The 19,117-nt window shown below is 43.4% G+C and overlaps 1 protein-coding gene across 4 annotated transcripts in view; it reads left to right on the forward strand.

Annotated features, from left to right (window-relative positions):
- The window catches only part of HIBCH (3-hydroxyisobutyryl-CoA hydrolase), a 535,761-nt gene extending 517,145 nt beyond the window's left edge, over window positions 1-18,616 (forward strand). For all 4 annotated transcript variants that reach the window (XM_073647944.1, XM_073647946.1, XM_073647947.1 and 1 more), the window contains one exon: window positions 18,476-18,616. In XM_073647944.1, the coding sequence (XP_073504045.1) occupies window positions 18,476-18,597 (122 nt within the window). In that variant the 3' untranslated portion in view covers window positions 18,598-18,616. The remainder of the gene's footprint in view (window positions 1-18,475) is intronic.
- Window positions 18,617-19,117: the final 501 nt, after the last annotated feature.

Genomic DNA, 19,117 nt, shown 5'->3' on the forward strand with positions numbered 1-19,117 from the left:
TCATTAATTGTGAGACCAGTCATGTAATCTACTGCATACATTGCAAAATCTGCAATTTACAATATGTAGGTTACACCACACGTAAACTCAAAAAAGGATAGCTGAGCACATTGGTAACATCAGCAGTGGTAACTCTGGTTATTCTGGGGCATCTAAACATTTAAGCCCATTACATAGAGGAGATCTTTCCTGTTCATCTTTTTTTGGGATTGAAAAAGTTGATCATTCCATTCGGGTGGGGGGGGGGGGGGCAGCTGGCAGAAACAAATAAGAGAAGCCTACTGGATATTGACCTTGGACATTAAATATACGCGGAGCATGAATTTCAAAAATGACTTATTCTTCATTTATTAGTGATTGTGACCACTTTTTTATTTTTTTTTATTTTGCGCTCAACCGTGTGTCTAATTTATTCGGCATGCTATAGTCTATTGAGCAGTGTATTCAATCCTAGTCTGGGTGCATTTATTTGTATCTGTTGTTGCACTGTTCATTGAGCCATGCATCTGGCTCTGTCCCGTGTGACACTGTCTGTTGAGCTGCTGTATCTGATTCTATCTTGTGTGATACTTTCTGCTGGGCTGTGTATTTGATTTTGTTCTGTGCGATACTGTTTGTTCAGCTGTGCATTTTACTCCATGGGGTGATACTTTTTGCTGGAAAGTGCACTTAACCCTATCTTGGGTTATGCTACTTGTTGAGTTTTGCACCTAAATTTTTTTTTTTTTTTGACTACTGAAATGCGGCTTCCATTAGTTTTTATTAATGATGAGTGAGTATGTTCTGTTAACCCTTTCGCCGAGTATGCTGGGGCGAGCACCAAGTATTTCCAGCTGCTCGGTGATATGGTTGAATCGCTCCCATGTGCATGATTTACAACTGTTTGACAGCTTTATTACATGTGAGGAATGTGTAAGAAATAGACATTCCTCACATGTAATAAAACTGTCAACAGTTGCGAATCATGCACACGGGAGCGATTCAACCATGTCACCGAGCAGCTGTAAATACTCGGAGCTCGGCCCGAGCATACTCGGCGAAAGGGTTAACAGAACATACTCGCTCATCACTAGTTTTTATGATAATTGTCAGGCAAAAGGTATTTTTGCCCGAGTTTTTAAAAATGAGAGATGTTTTAAAAAAAGGAAAAAAAAAACCCACCCCCTATCTGTTTGTAAGTGAAGACATAGAACTCACTTTTGCTTTTCCCCAAACCAGGAATTTTTATGACCCGCCATAAAACCTCAGTCCAGGGCAAGCGCTGGTACAAACCGGAAAATCCCTCCAAAAAAATCCCATTGTTTAATTGTACAAACGTTTTATGCCAATTTTAATCACGCACAGGTCTGACAGAAACATCGGAACCACGTTTTTTGAATGCTCACCTTTTTCCCATTACAATAGTATAACTTGCATAACTGAGGAATGACCGGGAACTGAGATAATGGATTCTGAGATTCTGAGCGTCATAGAGGTTTCATATTTAATATCTATCTTCATGAATATTGGTGACGGTCAAGATGATGTCTCCCTCTTGGATGTGGGACCCCCCCACACCAAGATATGCAATCTGAAGGATTTTTTAGGTCTTCTGCAGCTGGGTGGGCTCGCAAAGCCGAGCCCCCTTGTAAGGTAAATAAGGGGTGTTCCCCAGAGTTTTGGCTGCTTGCTAAAAACCAGATCGGCCATTTTTCAAGCCATTCCAACCAGGGACGCAGACGCATGCACTACACGCTGCGTGAAGGAATCAAGTCTAATTTCCGGGGAGCCGTCCCCCCCCAGAATCTGAGACCATCACCTTGTGAAGCAGGTTTTGCTATTACTTATCCCTTTTATTTTAATAACTGTTTATGCATACATGTAAATTGTCTACTTTATAATATCTTGTATATATTTTGTAAACACTGCCCACCTTTTGGGAGTAAATCATTAATTATTTACCAGTTTCTTTCTTCTTGTCCTATGTCGAGCAAACACGTTCCTCACTCGCTAATTCACGTTACCTACCAGGTACCCGATCCACCTGTTAAGCGATCGGTGGTGGCAGTATACCAGTATTTATGTGATATTGTGGTTTGAGGGTGGCTGGTCGGAGGTATATATACGTTCCTGGAAGGAACTGGTGGTATATATACGTCCTGTCATATCACGTGCCACAATAGTCTACATAAATTAGAGCAGCTGCACCCGTGCTTATCCTCTGTCAATACCGTGTTTGACCAGCAGGATAAGGGGGCGCCAGAGAGCTGCAAGGTCTGACCCAAGAGTGGGTGTTGTTTTCATGACAATAATCACTCTGGTATGTTCAAGGGTTGCTATTAAGTGAATTATTATTGCAATTATATTTGTCCATTCAGAATATTATTGACATGTTTGGTATGCTTTATGAATTATTTATCATTCATTGTACTACATTCATTTCTTTATGGTCGTCACCTGTATTGTTTGAAACTTCCCCTGCAGCACTGATTTGAGCTCCACCTATTGTTTTTGCTCATTCATTGCAAGTATGATATAAAGTCTGGTCTGTTACATGTTACCTCAGTCGTCCTATGAATAAGGGTGTTGTATACACCAGAAACGCGTCAGGTTTCTGAGGTTTCATTTTTAGCATGTTTTAAGTTTTTTTCCAATAAAGAGTAATTTTAATCATTTCCTCTTGGATGTGACTGGGATCATGGTTCAACTTCAATTAAAAAGGTAGTAAATTCCTCAGCTTGTTGCCGAAAAATTTTATGGGCTACTTTGTAAAACACCCAACAGAAGGTAAAGTTCTTTTGTACCTGGTCATTTCTAAAAATATAGAGCTTGTTGAAAATGTCACTGCTAGCAAAAAACCTTGGTACCTGCATTATAATTAAATTTTTTCTTAAACTTTAAAATACGTTCTCTGGGGAAAAACCACTTAATTTTGCACATGGCAATTTCTCCAGGTTGAAGGCTGCACTTCAGGACATAGACTGGGAGGAGCTGCTGTCTGATAGTGATAGAAATGATGAATGGGAGTGTTTTTAATGTATATTGAAATCAGCCTGTAAAATGTATTCCTATAGATAACAAACATAGACTACAAAAATTAAATCTTACTTGGCTTACACCTAATGTTAGAAAAGCCAATAATTGTATAAAAAGTGCATTTAAGATATATAAACTTATGTCCTTAATAAAACTGTACTGGTGATCACTTCAAATATTTTTTTATATCACATACAGTTGTATATAACCCCTTACAAGTCCCTCAAACCTTTTCCCCAAAATGGATGTTGGTGTAACTGTCATTTTGTAAAGGTTGATATATATGATAGGCTCTGTGTAGTGTATTTGATCTGTAGTGGCCCAGATCCTGAAACCCTCACCAATTGGTCAGAACACTGCTCTGAAGTACGCAGCTCCTGCATGAAATGCACACACAGAGTGGTATACGAGAATTTCTATGGGTCTGTACATTCAGTCTCACTGAGCAGCATACAGACATGAACCCGTACCAATCAAAAACACTATACAGCACATCTATAATATAACCGGGGATGCATCCCTCTGTCTGAAGACTTTATAGACTGCACATGCATAACGCACAGTCTGGCTCCAGACAGAAGACCGCATCTAGCCGTTACAGGTAAGAGGAGTGTATGGCGCCGTAGATCGCTGTATTGTAGTCACTCAACACATACCGCAATCTCCTGCGCCATACTTACCTGACTGGGAGGAGCGTTGCCGCGGCACCCCTCTTCACTGGAGACCGGGGCAGGAGTGAGGCGGCGGATCGGCGCATGCGCGTAGCGCTATCCAGCACCATTTTACTGAAGACACTTTTGCAGTGTGTCTTCAGCAAAATGGCGCCGGACAGCGGGGTGCTCGGGCGCCGCACTCCTCCCCTGGCCTCCAGCAGAACAGGACACCGCAGCGCTGGAGCACAGAGAAGAAAGGTGAGTATAAGTGTTTATTTTTCTGTTTGTGTGTACGGCATGAAAGGGATGAGGGGGCCACACATACCAGGATTGGTGGGTGAGGGGTACCACACATACCAGGATTGGTGGGTGAGGGGTACCACACATACCAGGATTGGGGGGTGAGGGGTACCACACATACCAGGATTGGGGGGTGAGGGGTACCACACATACCAGGATTGGGGGATGAAGGGTACCACACATACCAGGATTGGGGGGTGAGGGGTACCACACATACCAGGATTGGGGGTTGAGGGGTACCACGCATACCAGGATTGGGAGGTGAGGGGACCACGCATACCAGGATTGGGGGGTGAGGGGACCACACATACCAGGATTGGGGGGGTCAGAGGTACCACGCATAAAAGGATTGGGGGTTGAGGGGTACCATGCATACCAGGATTGGGGGGTGAGGGGTACCACGCATACCAGGATTGGGGGGTGAGGGGTACCACGCATACAAGGATTGGGAGGTGAGGGGTACCACGCATACCAGGATTTGGGGGTGAGAGGTACCACGCATACCAGGATTGGGGGGTGAGGGGTACCATGCATACCAGGATTGGGGGGTGAGGGGTACCATGCATACCAGGATTGGGGGGTGAGGGGACCATGCATACCAGGATTGGGGGGTGAGGAGACCACGTACACCAGGATTGGGGATGAGGGGTGCCATGCATACCGGGATTGGGGATCATGGGTGCCACAGATACCGGGATTGGGGGGTGAGGAGTACCATGCATACCAGGATTGGGGGGTGAGGGGATCATGCATACCAGGAGGGGGGTGAGGGGTACCACACATACCAGGATTGGGGGGTGAGGGGTACCACGCATAGCAGGATTGGGGGTTGAGGGGTACCACGCATACCAGGATTGGGGGTTGAGGAGTACCATGCATACCAGGATTGGGGGGTGAGGGGTACCACACATACCAGGATTGGGGGGTGAGGGGTACCACACATACCAGGATTGCGGGGGGGGTGAGGTGACCACGTATACCAGGATTGGGGGGTGAGGGGACCACGCATACCAGTATTGGGTTTAAGGGGACCACGCATACCAGGATTGGGGGGTGAGGGGACCACACATACCAGGATTGGGGGGTCAGGGGTACCACACATAAAAGGATTGGGGGTTGAGGGGTACCACGCATACCAGAATTGGGGGGTGAGGGGTACCACGCATACCAGGATTGGGGGGTGAGGGGTACCACGCATACAAGGATTGGGGGGTGAGAGGTACCACGCATACCAGGATTGGGGGGTGAGGGGTACCATGCATACCAGGATTGGGGGATGAGGGGTGCCATGCATACCAGGATTGGGGGGTGAGGGGACCACGCATACCAGGATTGGGGGGTGAGGAGACCACATATACCGGGATTGGGGATGAGGGGTGCCACGCATACCGGGATTGGGGATGATGGGTGCCACAGATACTGGGATTTGGGGGTGAGGAGTACCATGCATACCAGGATTGGGGGGTGAGTGGACCATGCATACCAGGATTGGGGGGTGAGGGGTACCACACATACCAGGATTGGGGGTTGAGGAGTACCACGCATACCAGGATTGGGGGGTGAGGTGTACCATGCATACCAGAATTGGGGGGTGAGGGGTACCACGCATACCAGGATTGGGGGGTGAAAGGGTACCACGCATACCAGGATTGGGGGGTGAGGGGTACCACGCATACCAGGATTGGGGGGTGAGGGGTACCATGCATACCCGGATTGGGGGGTGAGGGGACCACGCATACCAGGATTGGGGGGTGAGGAGACCACGTATACTGGGATTGGGGATGAGGGGTGCCACGCATACCGGGATTGGGGATGATGGGTGCCACGGATACCGGGATTGGGGGTGAGGAGTACCATGCTTAACAGGATTTGGGGGTTGAGGGGACCATGCATACCATGATTGGGGGGTGAGGGGTACCACACATAGCAGGATTGGGGGTTGAGGGGTACCACGCATAGCAGGATTGGGGGTTGAGGGGTACCACACATACCAGGATTGGGGATGAGGAGTACCACGCATACCAGGATTGGGGGGTGAGGGGTACCACGCATACCAGAATTGGGGGGTGAGGGGTACCACGCATACAAGGATTGTGGGGTGAGGGGTACCATGCATACCAGGATTGGGGGATGAGGGGTACCACGCATACCAGGATTGGGGGGTGAGGGGTACCAAGCATACCAGAATTGGGGGGTGAGGGGTACCACGCATACAAGATTGGGGGGTGAGGGGGTTCCACGCATACCGGGATTGGGGGTGAGGGGACCACGCATACCGGGATTGGGGATGAGGGGTGCCATGCATACCGGGATTGGGGATGAGGGGTGCCATGCATACCGGGATTGGGGATGAGGGGTGCCATGCATACTGGGATTGGGGATCAGGGGTGCCATGCATACCGGGATTGGGGATGAGGGGTGCCATGCATACCGGGATTGGGGATGAGGGATGCCATGCATACCAGGATTGGGGATGAGGGATGCCATGCATACCAGGATTGGGGATGAGGGGTGCCATGCATACCAGGATTGGGGATGAGGGGTGCCATGCATACTGGGATTGGGGATGAGGGGTACCATGCCTACCGGGATTGGGGATGAGGGGTGCCATGCATACCGGGATGGGGATGAGGGAGCCATACATACCAGGATGGGGATGAGGGGTCCCATGCATACCAGGATGGGGGGTTGAGGAGTACCACGCATACCAGGATTGGGGGTTGAGGGGTACCATGCATACCAGAATTGGGGGTTGAGGAGTACCACGCATACCAGGATTGGGGGGTGAGGGGTACCACGCATACCAGAATTGGGGGGTGAGGGGTACCACGCATACAAGGATTGGGGGGTGAGGGGTACCATGCATACCAGGATTGGGGGGTGAGGGGTACCATGCATACCAGAATTGGGGGGTGAGGGGTACCACGCATACAAGGATTGGGGGGTGAGGGGTACCATGCATAACAGGATTGGGGGTTGAGGAGTACCACGCATACCAGGATTGGGGGGTGCGGGGACCACGCATACCAGGATTGGAGATGAGGGGTGTCACGCATACCGGGATTGGGGATGAGGGGTGCCACGCATACCGGGATTGGGGATGAGGGGTGCCATGCATACCGGGATTGGGGATGAGGGGTGCCATGCCTACCGGGATTGGGGATGAGGGGTGCCATGCCTACCGGGATTGGGGATGAGGGGTGCCATGCATACCGGGATGGGGATGAGAGTGCCATGCATACCGGGATGGGGATGAGGGAGCCATACATGCCAGGATGGGGATGAGGGGTGCCATGCATACCAGGATGGGGATGAGGGGTGCCATGCATGCCAGGATTGGGAATGAGGGGTACCATGTATACCGGGATTGCGGGTGAGGGGTGCCATGCATACCGGGATTGGGGGTGAGGGGTGCCATGCATACCATAATTCAGGGTGAGGGGTGCCATGCATACCAGGATAGGGATGAGGGGTGCCATGCAGGATAGGATGGTGGGGACAGGATGGGGGCAGCACAAATACCAGGAGGGGGCAGCACATACCAGCATGGGAGACCATATACCAATAAAAATGCTCGCCACCTGGGCGTAGAAAGGGTTCAATGGCTAGTATAATATATAACAATTTTACAAAATGGCAGATACACATTAACATACATTAAGAGAAATATATTTGAGGGACCTGTAAGGGGCTACACATAGGGGTATGTAATAGAAAAAATATAAGTGATCGCAAGGCATGGTTTTACTAAGGACAGAAGTTGTCAAACCTGATAAGTTTTTATGAAGAGGTGAGTTGAAGCCTGATCAGACGGGTCGCTGTGGATATAGTGTTTTTGAAATTTGCATATATTGTGACTGTCTATGCCTCCAGTGAAAGCCAAAAGAGATATAAAATATATATAGATAGATAGATATATACAGTATATATATACAGTACAGACCAAAAGTTTGGACACACCTTCTCATTTGAAGATTTTTCTGTATTTTCATTACTATGAAAATTGTACATTCGCACTGAAGGCATCAAAACTATGAATTAACACATCTGGAATTATATACTTAACAAAAAAGTGTGAAAAAACTGAAAATATGTCTTATATTCTAGGTTCTTCAAAGTAGCCACCTTTTGCTTTGATGACTGCTTTGCACACTCTTGGCATTCTCTTGATCAGCTTCAAGAGGTAGTCACCGGAAATGGTCTTCCAACAATCTTGAAGGAGTTCCCAGAGATGCTTAGCACTTGTTGGTCCTTTTGCCTTCACTCTGCGGTACAGCTCACCCCAAACCATCTCGATTGGGTTCAGGTCTGGTGACTGTGGAGGCCAGGTCATCTGGCATAGCACCCCATCACTCTCCTTCTTGGTCAAATAGCCCTTACACAGCCTGGAGGTCTGTTTGGGTTCATTGTCCTGTTGAAAAATAAATGATGGTCCAACTAAACGCAAATAGGATGGAATAGCAGGCCGCTGCAAGATGTGTCACCAGCAAAGCACCCCCACATCATCACACCTCCTCCATGCTTCACGGTGGGAACCAGGCATGTAAAGTCCATCCGTTCACTTTTTCTGCGTCGCACAAAGACACGGTGGTTGGAACCAAAGATCTCAAATTTGAACTCATCAGACCAAAGCACAGATTTCCACTGGTCTAATGTCCATTCCTTGTGTTCTTTAGCCCAAACAAGTCTCTTCTGCTTGTTGCCTGTCCTTAGCAGTGGATTCCTAGCAGCTATTTTACCATGAAGGCCTGCTGCACAAAGTCTCCTTTTAACAGTTGTTGAAGAGATGTGTCTGCTGCTAGAACTCTGTGCGGCATTGACCTGGTCTCTAATCTGAGCTGCTGTTAACCTGCGATTTCTGAGGCTGGTGACTCGGATAAACTTATCCTCAGAAGCAGAGGTGACTCTTGGTCTTCCTTTTCTGTGGCGGTCCTCATGTGAGCCAGTTTCTTAGTAGCGCTTGATGGTTTTTGAAACTGCATTTGGGGACACTTTTCAAAGTTTTCCAAATTTTTCGCACTGACTGACCTTCATTTCTTAAAGTAATGATGGCCACTCGTTTTTCTTTACTTAGCTGCTTTTTTCTTGCCATAATACAAATTCTAACAGTCTATTCAGTAGGACTATCAGCTGTGTATCCACCAGACTTCTGCACAGCACAACTGATGGTCCCAACCCCATTTATAAGGCAAGAAATCCCACTTATTAAACCTCACAGGGCATACCTGTGAAGTGAAAACCATTTCCGGTGACTACCTCTTGAAGCTCATCAAGAGAATGCCAAGAGTGTGCAAAGCAGTCATCAAAGCAAAAGGTGCCTACTTTGAAGAACCTAGAATACAAGACATATTTTCAGTTGTTTCACACTTTTTTGTTAAGTATATAATCCCACGTGTTAATTCATAGTTTTGATGCCTTCAGTGTGAATGTACAATTTTCATAGTCATGAAAATACAGAAAAGTCCAAACTTTTGGTCTGTACTGTATATATATATATATATATATATATATATATATATATATATATATAATTTTTTTTTTTTAAACAATATATGCTAGAATAAGTAAAAAATGAGAACAAATATACAGGGTGTTGCTGTCATTACACAGCATTTCTTCTGCGGTGTTGCTATCATTGTGTCAAGAGTGGGAGAAGAGGGTTGCATTGACAATCCAACACAATGGGCAGCACTTTGAACACAATTTATAAGTGGTCATAAACTTGTAAAAACTCATGAAATAAAGTTACATTAAAACCAAACACACCATTGTTTTTCTTATGAAAGTTTCAATAAGTTTGATGTGTCACGTGTCCCTTTTCCCACTGAAAAAAATAAAGTTGGATCCAAAATGGTCGACTTCAATATGGCCGCCATGGTCACCACCCATCTGGAAAAGTTTTCCCCCTCCCATATACTAATGTGCCAGAAACAGGAAGTTGATATCACCAACCATTCCCATTTAATTTAGGTGTAGCCATATAAATGACCCACCCTGTATATAAAGTGCTGATGCAAATAAAGTTATATACTCATTAAATATACAATGTGCAATTCATATGTAAGTTTATATTAGAGCATGATTTTCTATCAAGTAGTATCACTAAGGGAAGCGTCAGAATCGATGTCCAAACCCAAATGAGAAAGGTATATTACATATCATAATATGGCAGTTTACATAGTAGACAGGACATGACAGGTTCCCTTTAATCTTGTTCCGAACTCACTTGTAAACCCGTTCTGGTGAATCAGTGTGAGAGCTTTACAACAGGGCACAGAGACTGAAAGAAAAAAAAGCCTGTTCTGTTCAGTCAGACCGTTTTTATTCTCTTGTTAGAGACCTGGTACAGGACTGAGTGAGAAGTTCAGGTATGTTTGTTCACGGTTGCTGCTCCTCTGGCAATTGAGACATGTCTCAAGCTGTATTTATTCAAGATGTAAGCCATCCTGACATAGAACTATGATGGGTTGCAGCTTGAAATATATGACCTTGGCCTTTTTACAACAGTCTCCGAGAACCCCTGAATGGGTTGTTTGGTTTAATTTTGCTTTTACTCTGTTGGATTACTGTACTTAAGGCTGTGTGCCCATGATGAGTTTTGGCGAGTTTGAGAAGCTGCATATTTTCGCTGCATCAAAAACTCAGCATATAACAGTTCCAGCAAAATGGATGGGATTTATAGAAATTGCATACCAACTCTGCTTTTTTTAACTCAGCGTAAACTGCCCTGTGGTGCGTGTTTCACATCTGCAAAATGATCATTTCTTTACCAAACAGAGATTTATGTGCAGATTTTTCCCACAGAATTGGATTAGATGCAGAAAATCTGCAGGTAAAAACCGCATATGCGTTTCTAGTGCATTTCCGGGCCGGAAACTCATAAAAAAAAGCATGTAATCCTCACACTACTGTATCAATAAAGTTCTGGCAAAGCCAAATACCAGGAAGTATCAAAAACAACGCAATGGGGGCAGTTTACATAGTAGTCAGGACATGACAGGTTCCCTTCAAAGCTGGAGAAAAAACGTTAGCTCTGCTGAGTCAGCCAAGGAAAAGTTTCAACTATTTTCCTGCTACAGCCCTGCTCCGGGAGTGAGTGAGCAGATCAGTTATGTTTATTCACGATGCTGCCCCTCTGAAAGTCGAGATACATGTCTCTAGCGGTGTTTCTTCAGCCTGAAACCCCTCCTGACACACAACTAGCATGGGTTGCTGATTTATGTATGTTATGGTTGCTAGTTTTATAACATTTTTGGAGAACCTCTTTAAGTCAAAATAAGCAGTTTTAAAAATTTTTTTTGTTTCCGGACCTTTAACATTAAACCAAGTGAAAAATTAGTTATTATGCTGTTAAACTAGATTTCCGAAAACTAGAAATCAGGGCTGTGGAGTCTGTATAAACTCCGACTCCTAAAATATATAATAAATTGGGTACAGTAGTTCAATGCAGTTTGTGGGGAATATTTTTTCATAAGAATTTGGGAAGTTATAAAATGTCCTATAAATGTCTGTCATATTCCTAATCTAAGGGTCTAGACTTTTTGCTCAGATGAATCTGTGATACTGTAAATTTAATGACATAAACATGAGCCATGCATGAGGGAGTCGGAGTTGGAGTCTGTGTCATAGAAATTGAGGAGTCAGAGGTTTAGCTTACCGACTCCACATCCCTGCTAGAAATATCGCTGTGCAGCCTATAATCACTTCTGTTGAATACCGATTCCCCATCTGAGCTTTACCAACAGTGAGATTGTGCTTCACTGGTGAGGCTACCCTCATAGTTTGAGAAGCACTGCTCTAATGGCTATGTTCTCATTTGCACCTAGTTTGTTTTTATTATTTGATTACTTTCTAAATGCAAATGTAAAGCATTTTATAATTGGTCTTTATTAAATACACACGTGGTCAAAATTGTTGGTACCCTTCGTTTAATGAAAGAAAAACCCACAATGGTCACAGAAATAACTTGAATCTGACAAAAGTAATAATAAATTAAAAATCTATGAAAATTAACAAATAAAAGTCAGACACTGCTTTTCAACCCTGCTTCCACAGAATTTAAAAAAATTAAACTCATGAAATAGGCCTGGACAGAAATGATGGTACTCTTAACTTTAACCACTTCACACCAGAGCCTGTTTTTGCCTTCGTGACCGGGCCAATTTTTTCAATTCTGACCACTGTCACTTTATGAAGTAATTACTCTGGAACGCTTCAATGTATTCCCCTGATTCTGAGATGTTTTTTCATGACATATTGTACTTCATGATAGTGGTAAAATTTCTTCGATATAACTTGCGTTTATTTGTGAAAAAATCGGAAATTTGGCGAAAATTTAGCAATTTTCAAACTTTGAATTTTCATGCCCTTAACCCTCCGTCACATACAATATCGGTTCTAACGAGTTCACATACAATGTGACTGTCAGGCGCAGGCTAGAAAAATACCTATAATATCTAATGTTTGCAATTTCAGTGCTCTAAAAGTGATCACTGACCTTCATAGGGATGTAATAAAAGAGACTACACATAATCAGGTGCAAAAAAAACCCATTTACTTAACATAAAACTAATAACTCTGAAATACAAACATTTCAAAACTCCCGCCAAATAAAAGAGATGTGCCTGTCAGGCCTATTGTATGTGACGGAGGGTTAAATCAAAGAGACATGTCACACAAAATAGTTAATAAATAACATTTCCCACATGTCTACTTTACATCAGCACAATTTTGGAACCAAAGGTGACACCATTCTAAAAACTGCACCCCTCAAGATACTCAAAACCACATTCAAGAACTTTATTAACCCTTCAGGTGCTTCACAGGAATTTTTGGAATGTGGAAGAAAAACATTAACATTTAACTTTTTTCACAAAAATGTTACTTTAGACCCAATTTTTTTTATTTTCACAGGGGTAACAGGAAAAAATGGACCCAAAATTTTTTTGTGCAATTTATCTTGAGCGTGCTGATACCCCATATGTGAGGGAAAACCACTGTTTGGGCGCACTGCAGGGTTCGGAAGGGAAGGAGCGCTATTAGACTTTTTGAATGTAAAATTTGTCTGAATAATTAGCAGACGCCATGTTGCTTTTGGAGAGCTCCTGATGTGCCTAAACAGTGGAAACCCCCCACAAGTGACACCATTTTGGAAACTAGACCCCTTAGGGAACTTATCTAGATGTGTGGTGAGCACCTTGAACCCCAAAGTGCTTCACAGAAGTTTATAATATTGAGCTGTAAAAATAAAATTTTCACATTCTTCCCACAAAAACATTTTTCATCCCGTAATTTTGCATTATCATAAGGGTAATAGGAAAAATTGCACCATGTAATTTGTTGTGCAATTTCTCCTGAACACGCTGATACCCCATATGTTGAGGAAAACCACTGTTTGGGCTCACGGCAGGGTTTGAAAGGGAAGGAGCGCCATTTGTTTTTTTGAATGTAAAATTTGTTTGAATAATTAGCGGACTCCATGTTGCATTTGGGGAGCTCCTGATGTGCCTAAACAGTGGAAACCCCCCACAAGTGACACCATTTTGGAAACTAGACCCCTTAGGGAACTTATCTAGATGTGTGGTGAGCACCTTGAACCCCAAGGTGCTTCACAGAAGATTATAATATTGAGCTGTAAAAATAAAATTTTCACATTTTTCCCACAAAACCGTTTTTCATCCCTTAATTTTGCATTATCATAAGGGTAATAGGATAAATTGCACCATGAAATTTGTTGTGCAATTTCTCCTGAACACGCCGATACCCCATATGTGGAGGCAAACCACTGTTTGGGCGCATGGCAGGGTTTGAAAGGGAAGGAGCGCCATTTGACTTTTTGAATGTAAAATTTGTTTGAATAATTAGCAGACGCCATGTCGCATTTGGGGAGCACCTAATGTGCATAAACAGTGGAAACCCCCCACAAGTGCCACCATTTTGGAAACTAGACCCCTTAGGGAACTTATCTAGGTGTGTGGTGAGCACCTTGCACCCCCAGCTGCTTCACAGAAGTTTATAATATTGAGCCGTAAAAATAAAATTTTCACATTTTTCCCACAAAAAATGTTTTTCATTCCCTAATTTTGCATTATCATAAGGGTAACAGGATAAATTGCACCATGAAATTTGTTGTGCAATTTCTCCTGAACACGCCGATACCCCATATGTGGGGGAAAACCACTGCTTTGGTGTACGTCAGGGTTCGGAAGAGAAAGGAGCGCTATGTTGGCTGGGATAGGTGGCAGACACCATGTCACATTTGAAGAGTCGCTGACATGCCGAAACAGCAGAAACCCCCACAAGTGACCCCATTTTGTAAACTACACCTCTCAAGGAATTCATCTAGGGAAGTAGTGAGTATTTTTTAATTTTTAAATTTATACCATTGGGCAGTGAAAAAAGCATAATTATATTTTTACCACAAAAAAATGTTTTACCCTCAGATTTTACATTTTCACACAGGGCAATTGGTAAAAATGGTGCCGAAATGTGTCACACAATTTCTTCTAAAAGTGGCAATACCCCAAATGTGGCTGTATCATACCGTTCAGCCATACGGCGAGATCTGGGGGGGGCGGAGTGCTATTTGACAATTGGAGAACAAATTATTGTAGAATAGGCATTTGGATTTGGGAGCACAAAATTTTCTGAATTTCTTTTGGGGGGCAAGGGCCATTTCGCTTTATCATAAGGTTAGTAGCCATCCCCACACCCCTCTAACAATTGCAATACTGAGTCACCCATTGGCCTTGTTCTCTCCTCTCTTTACATTTCGCTTTTCCAGAGCCTTTCTGCTACCAGTAACTTGGAAGTCCCTTATATTTTGAACAGATGACGGACCTGAGTGGGGACTAGCTTTTTTTGAGGACTGAGTTGAAGCTTTTATTGGGAACATTTTACGTAACATTTATCCGGCGCTCTAGGCTGAGCACTTACATCGGGGTTTCCATCTAAATTTCCAAGTGATGTAATTCAGATGAAACCCCTGCGGGATCCATTCACTGTAATGAGGCAGCAGAGTTACTCTGGACTCCGTCTGGCCTCTGTTTAGCGGTGTCCTTTTTTTCAGAAGTGTACAAAACTGTGGCCAACCGCACTTTTATGCACGCCTAAAACAAATGACACCGTGGGATCCCAGGCTAGACGGCGTCCACAGTAGCCTATATCTGCCTCATTACAGGGAATCTTCCGTCATGGGTTCCGGCTGAATCACGTATTTCAGAGATTTACACGGAAACTCTGGTGTAAGCGCTCAGCGCAGAGCGCAGGATAAATGTGGGCAGAGCCTTACTGCGATCTTTGGGAGACATAATAAACAAATCAGTAGCAGGTGAAGAATTGGTTTTATTTATTTTTTACGCCGTTCCTAGTGTGATATAACTGATTAGATTACTTTATTCTTCGGGTCGGTGCGATTACAGAGATACCAGATTCATAACTGGTTTTTATGACTGACAGCTGTCACACAATAAAAGACGCTTTTTTTTGCAAAATCTAGTTTTTGCATCACCATATTTTGAGAGCTATAATTTTTCCATATTTCGGCCGACAGAGTCATGTGATGGCTTGTTTTTTGCGGGACGAGTTGACATTTTTATTGGTATCATTTTTGGGTATGTGACATTTTTTGATCGCTTTCTATTCCGTTTTTTGGGAGGTAAAATTAACAAAAACCAACTATTCAGGAATTGTTTTTTGAGGTTTTTTTTTTATGTCGTTCTGCATGTGGTAAAAGTGATCAGGCAGCGTTATTCTTCGGGTCAGTACGTTTACAGCGATACTACACTTACTGTATTTTTTTTAATGTTTTGGCGCTTTTACACAATAAAACAATTTTATAGAAAAAAATATTTTTTTTGCATTTCTTTATTCTGAGCGCTATAACTTTTTTATTTTTCGGCTGATGGAGCTGTATGGCGGCTTTTTTTTTGCGGAACAAGATGACATTTTCAGCGGTACCATTTTTATTTCTATTTTGCTTTTTTGAGCGCATTTTTTTCCACTTTTTGTTTGGCGATATGATGAAAAAGCATTTTTTTGCTCCGTTTTTTATTTATTTTTATTACGATGTGCACAGAAGGAGTTAATTAGTGTGACAGTTTTATAGCTCGAGTTGTTTCGGACGCGGCGATACCAAATATGTGTACTTTTTTTGGTTTTGTAAAAATATACGGATTTATTGGTTTAATATTTTATTTATTTATTTTTATTTATTTTGTGATTTTTTTTTAACAGTTTAAAAACATTTTTTTTTTACTTTTTTTTACATTTTTACTTAGTCCCTGTATGGAACATTAATTTTTATTTTTCTGATCACTGATCTCATGTAATGTAATAGACATATATTACATTACATGAGATCTTCGCTGACTGTTTCACAGTCAGTCTCCTGCCTGGCTTCAGCTGCAGGCTGAGCCAGGCAGGACACCATATATGGCAGATCTGGAGGCGGTCATGTGACCTCCAGCTGCCATAGCAACCCCAGGTCCTGGAAGGTATCAGGGGTCGTCGGAGAGGTAAGTAAGGCGACCCCCTCTCCTCCGTCTATCTTCTATATGCCGCGATCACTATAGATCGCGGCATATAGAACATAGCAAAGGGTTAACATCACTGGGACCTGATCCAATCAGGTCCCGATGATGTCCCCTGTCAGAGCTAACGCTCTGCACCGGAATCGCAGCGCTTGCAGGACCCTGGGGGTCCTGAGCGCTGCGAGACCACCCACCGTTTTTAAACGTCGGCGCTGCACAGAGCCCCGCAAGCGCCGACGTTTATCTACAGTGGGCGGTCGGGAACCGGTTAATATTTTGTTGAACAACCTTTTGAGGCAATCACTGCAATCAAACAATTCCTTTAACTGTCAATGAAACTTCTGCACCTCTCGACAGGTATTTTGGCCCACTCCTCATGAGCAAACTGCTCCTGTTGTCGCATGTTTGAAGGTTGCCTTTTCTAGACAGCATTTTTCAGCTCTTTCCAAAGATGCTCAGTACGATTTAGGTCAGGGCTCATACAAGGCCACTTCATAATAGTCCAATGTTTTCCTCTTAGCCATTTTTGGGTGTTTTTAGCTGTGTGTTTTGGGTCATTATCTTGTTCCAAGACCCATGACCTGTGACTGAGACCAAGCTTTCTGACCCTGGACAGCACATTTCTCTCTAGAATCCCTTGATAGTCTTTAGATTTCATTGTACCCTGCACAGATTCAAGACACCCTGTGCCAGATGCAGCAAAGCAGCCCCAGAACATAACAGAGCTTCCTCCATGTTTCACAGTAGGGACACTGTTCTTTTCTTGATATGATTCATTTTTCCGTCTGTGAAGTTTTTAGCTGATGTGCCTTGCTAAAAACTTCCATTTTTGTCTCATCTGCCTATAGGGCATTCTCACAGAAGCTTTGTGGCTTGTCAACTAGTAGTTTGGCAAATTCCAGTCTGGCTTTTTTATGATTTTTTTGCAACAATGGGGTTTTCCTTGGTCATCTCGTCTCCCATGAAGTCCACTCTGGATCAAACAGCGATGGATGGTTCGATGTGACACTGATGTTCCTTGAGTTTGAAGTTCATCTTTAATCTCTTTAGAAGTTATCTTGGGCTCTTTTGTTACCATTCGTATTATCCGTCTCTTTCATTTGTCATCAGTTTTCCTGCTGCGGCCACGGATCCCATGGATCTTAAATTTCTAAATAATATGTGCAACTGTAGTCACAGGAACATCAAGCTGCTTGGAGATGGTCTTATAACTTTTACCTTTAACATGCTTGCCTATAATTTTCTTTCTAATCTCCTGAGACAACTCTTTCCTTTGCTTCCTCTGGTCCATGTTGAGTGTGGACAGTGAGTATCTGTAGCCCTATATACAGACCCACTGACTGATTACAAGATTGTAGACACCTGTGATGCTAATTAGTGGACACAACTTGATTTAACATGTCCCTTTTGTCACATTATTTTCAGGGGTACCATCATTTCTGTCCAGGCCTATTTCATGAGTTTAATTTTTTTTTTAATTTTTTAATTCTGTGGAAGCAGGGTTGAAAAGCAATGTCTGACTTTCATTTGTTAATTTTTATAGATTTTTAATTTATTATTACTTTTGTCAGATTCAAGTTATTTCTGTGGGTTTTCTTTCATTAAACGAGGGGTACCAACAATTTTGACCACGCGTGTATTTCCTGTTGCTTTGCTGCTGTTAAGTCTGTGCAACTGCTTTTCACAGCGTATATACATTATCCCTGTACTGCGTCTCCTTCCATAGCCAATGAAGGATCTCTTCTTCCTTGACATTGATAATGTATAATTACCCCACCCCACAGAATGTGCTGTGGATTTTCCGCCTCTCCATACACAACTTTCTTCCTACCCTTATAGATTACCTTGTGTGTGTATTCCTCTGTATAAAGATTTTTTTATATTGTTTATGATTTTATGCTGGAATTTGGCAAAATATATAGTCTGATGTTAATAGTAACTAAGTAATTTATAATTTGTTTTTATTATGCTTTACAGTCCTGATTGACAAAGATCAGAATCCAAAGTGGAAGCCTGAGCAATTAGAAGAAGTGACTGATGAATACCTAGACAGCTGTTTTGCACCCCTTGGCAGAAATGACCTGATCTTATCTAAATAAAGCAATATCTTTGTTTAAATGACTGTGTTACTGTTAAATTTTGATCGCTTTATTCATTATATATACATGTCGTATTGCTATGTTCACATTTGCATCATGGTTTTTGTGAGGACCTGGCCGCTTTCTAAATACTTTTCCAGCACTTAGCACCCCTTTTCGTCATTCTTAATTTTGTTAGAAATTTGCTTGCTGTGTTTTGTTAGTGATTTGTTTGCTCATCAGTTCAACCTCAGGTATCTATTCCATTCAGTGACCATATCTCCGAGACCTTGGGCCATTGTTCTCTCCGTCACCACAGGTAGTCTCACATGCAAACCCAGGGGATGGGTTCCACCTGAGAAAATATCTCCACTAAGGCACAATTACCTGGGGGAGGGAGGGGTGAGCTCTTCTGCACCCTGTGCGGGAGAAAGAGAAGATTCATTGCTAGTCGGAGAGTGCTGGGTGGAACCACGGGCAGCGGTCGTGATATCCATCATCCAAAGGAGCATATGCTGTGACTGCCAATATACCGGCGGAA

This window comes from Phyllobates terribilis, unplaced genomic scaffold, assembly GCF_046119375.1.
Source record: "Phyllobates terribilis strain yellow unplaced genomic scaffold, ASM4611937v1 Scaffold_9__5_contigs__length_417890890, whole genome shotgun sequence".
NCBI lineage: Eukaryota > Metazoa > Chordata > Amphibia > Anura > Dendrobatidae > Phyllobates > Phyllobates terribilis.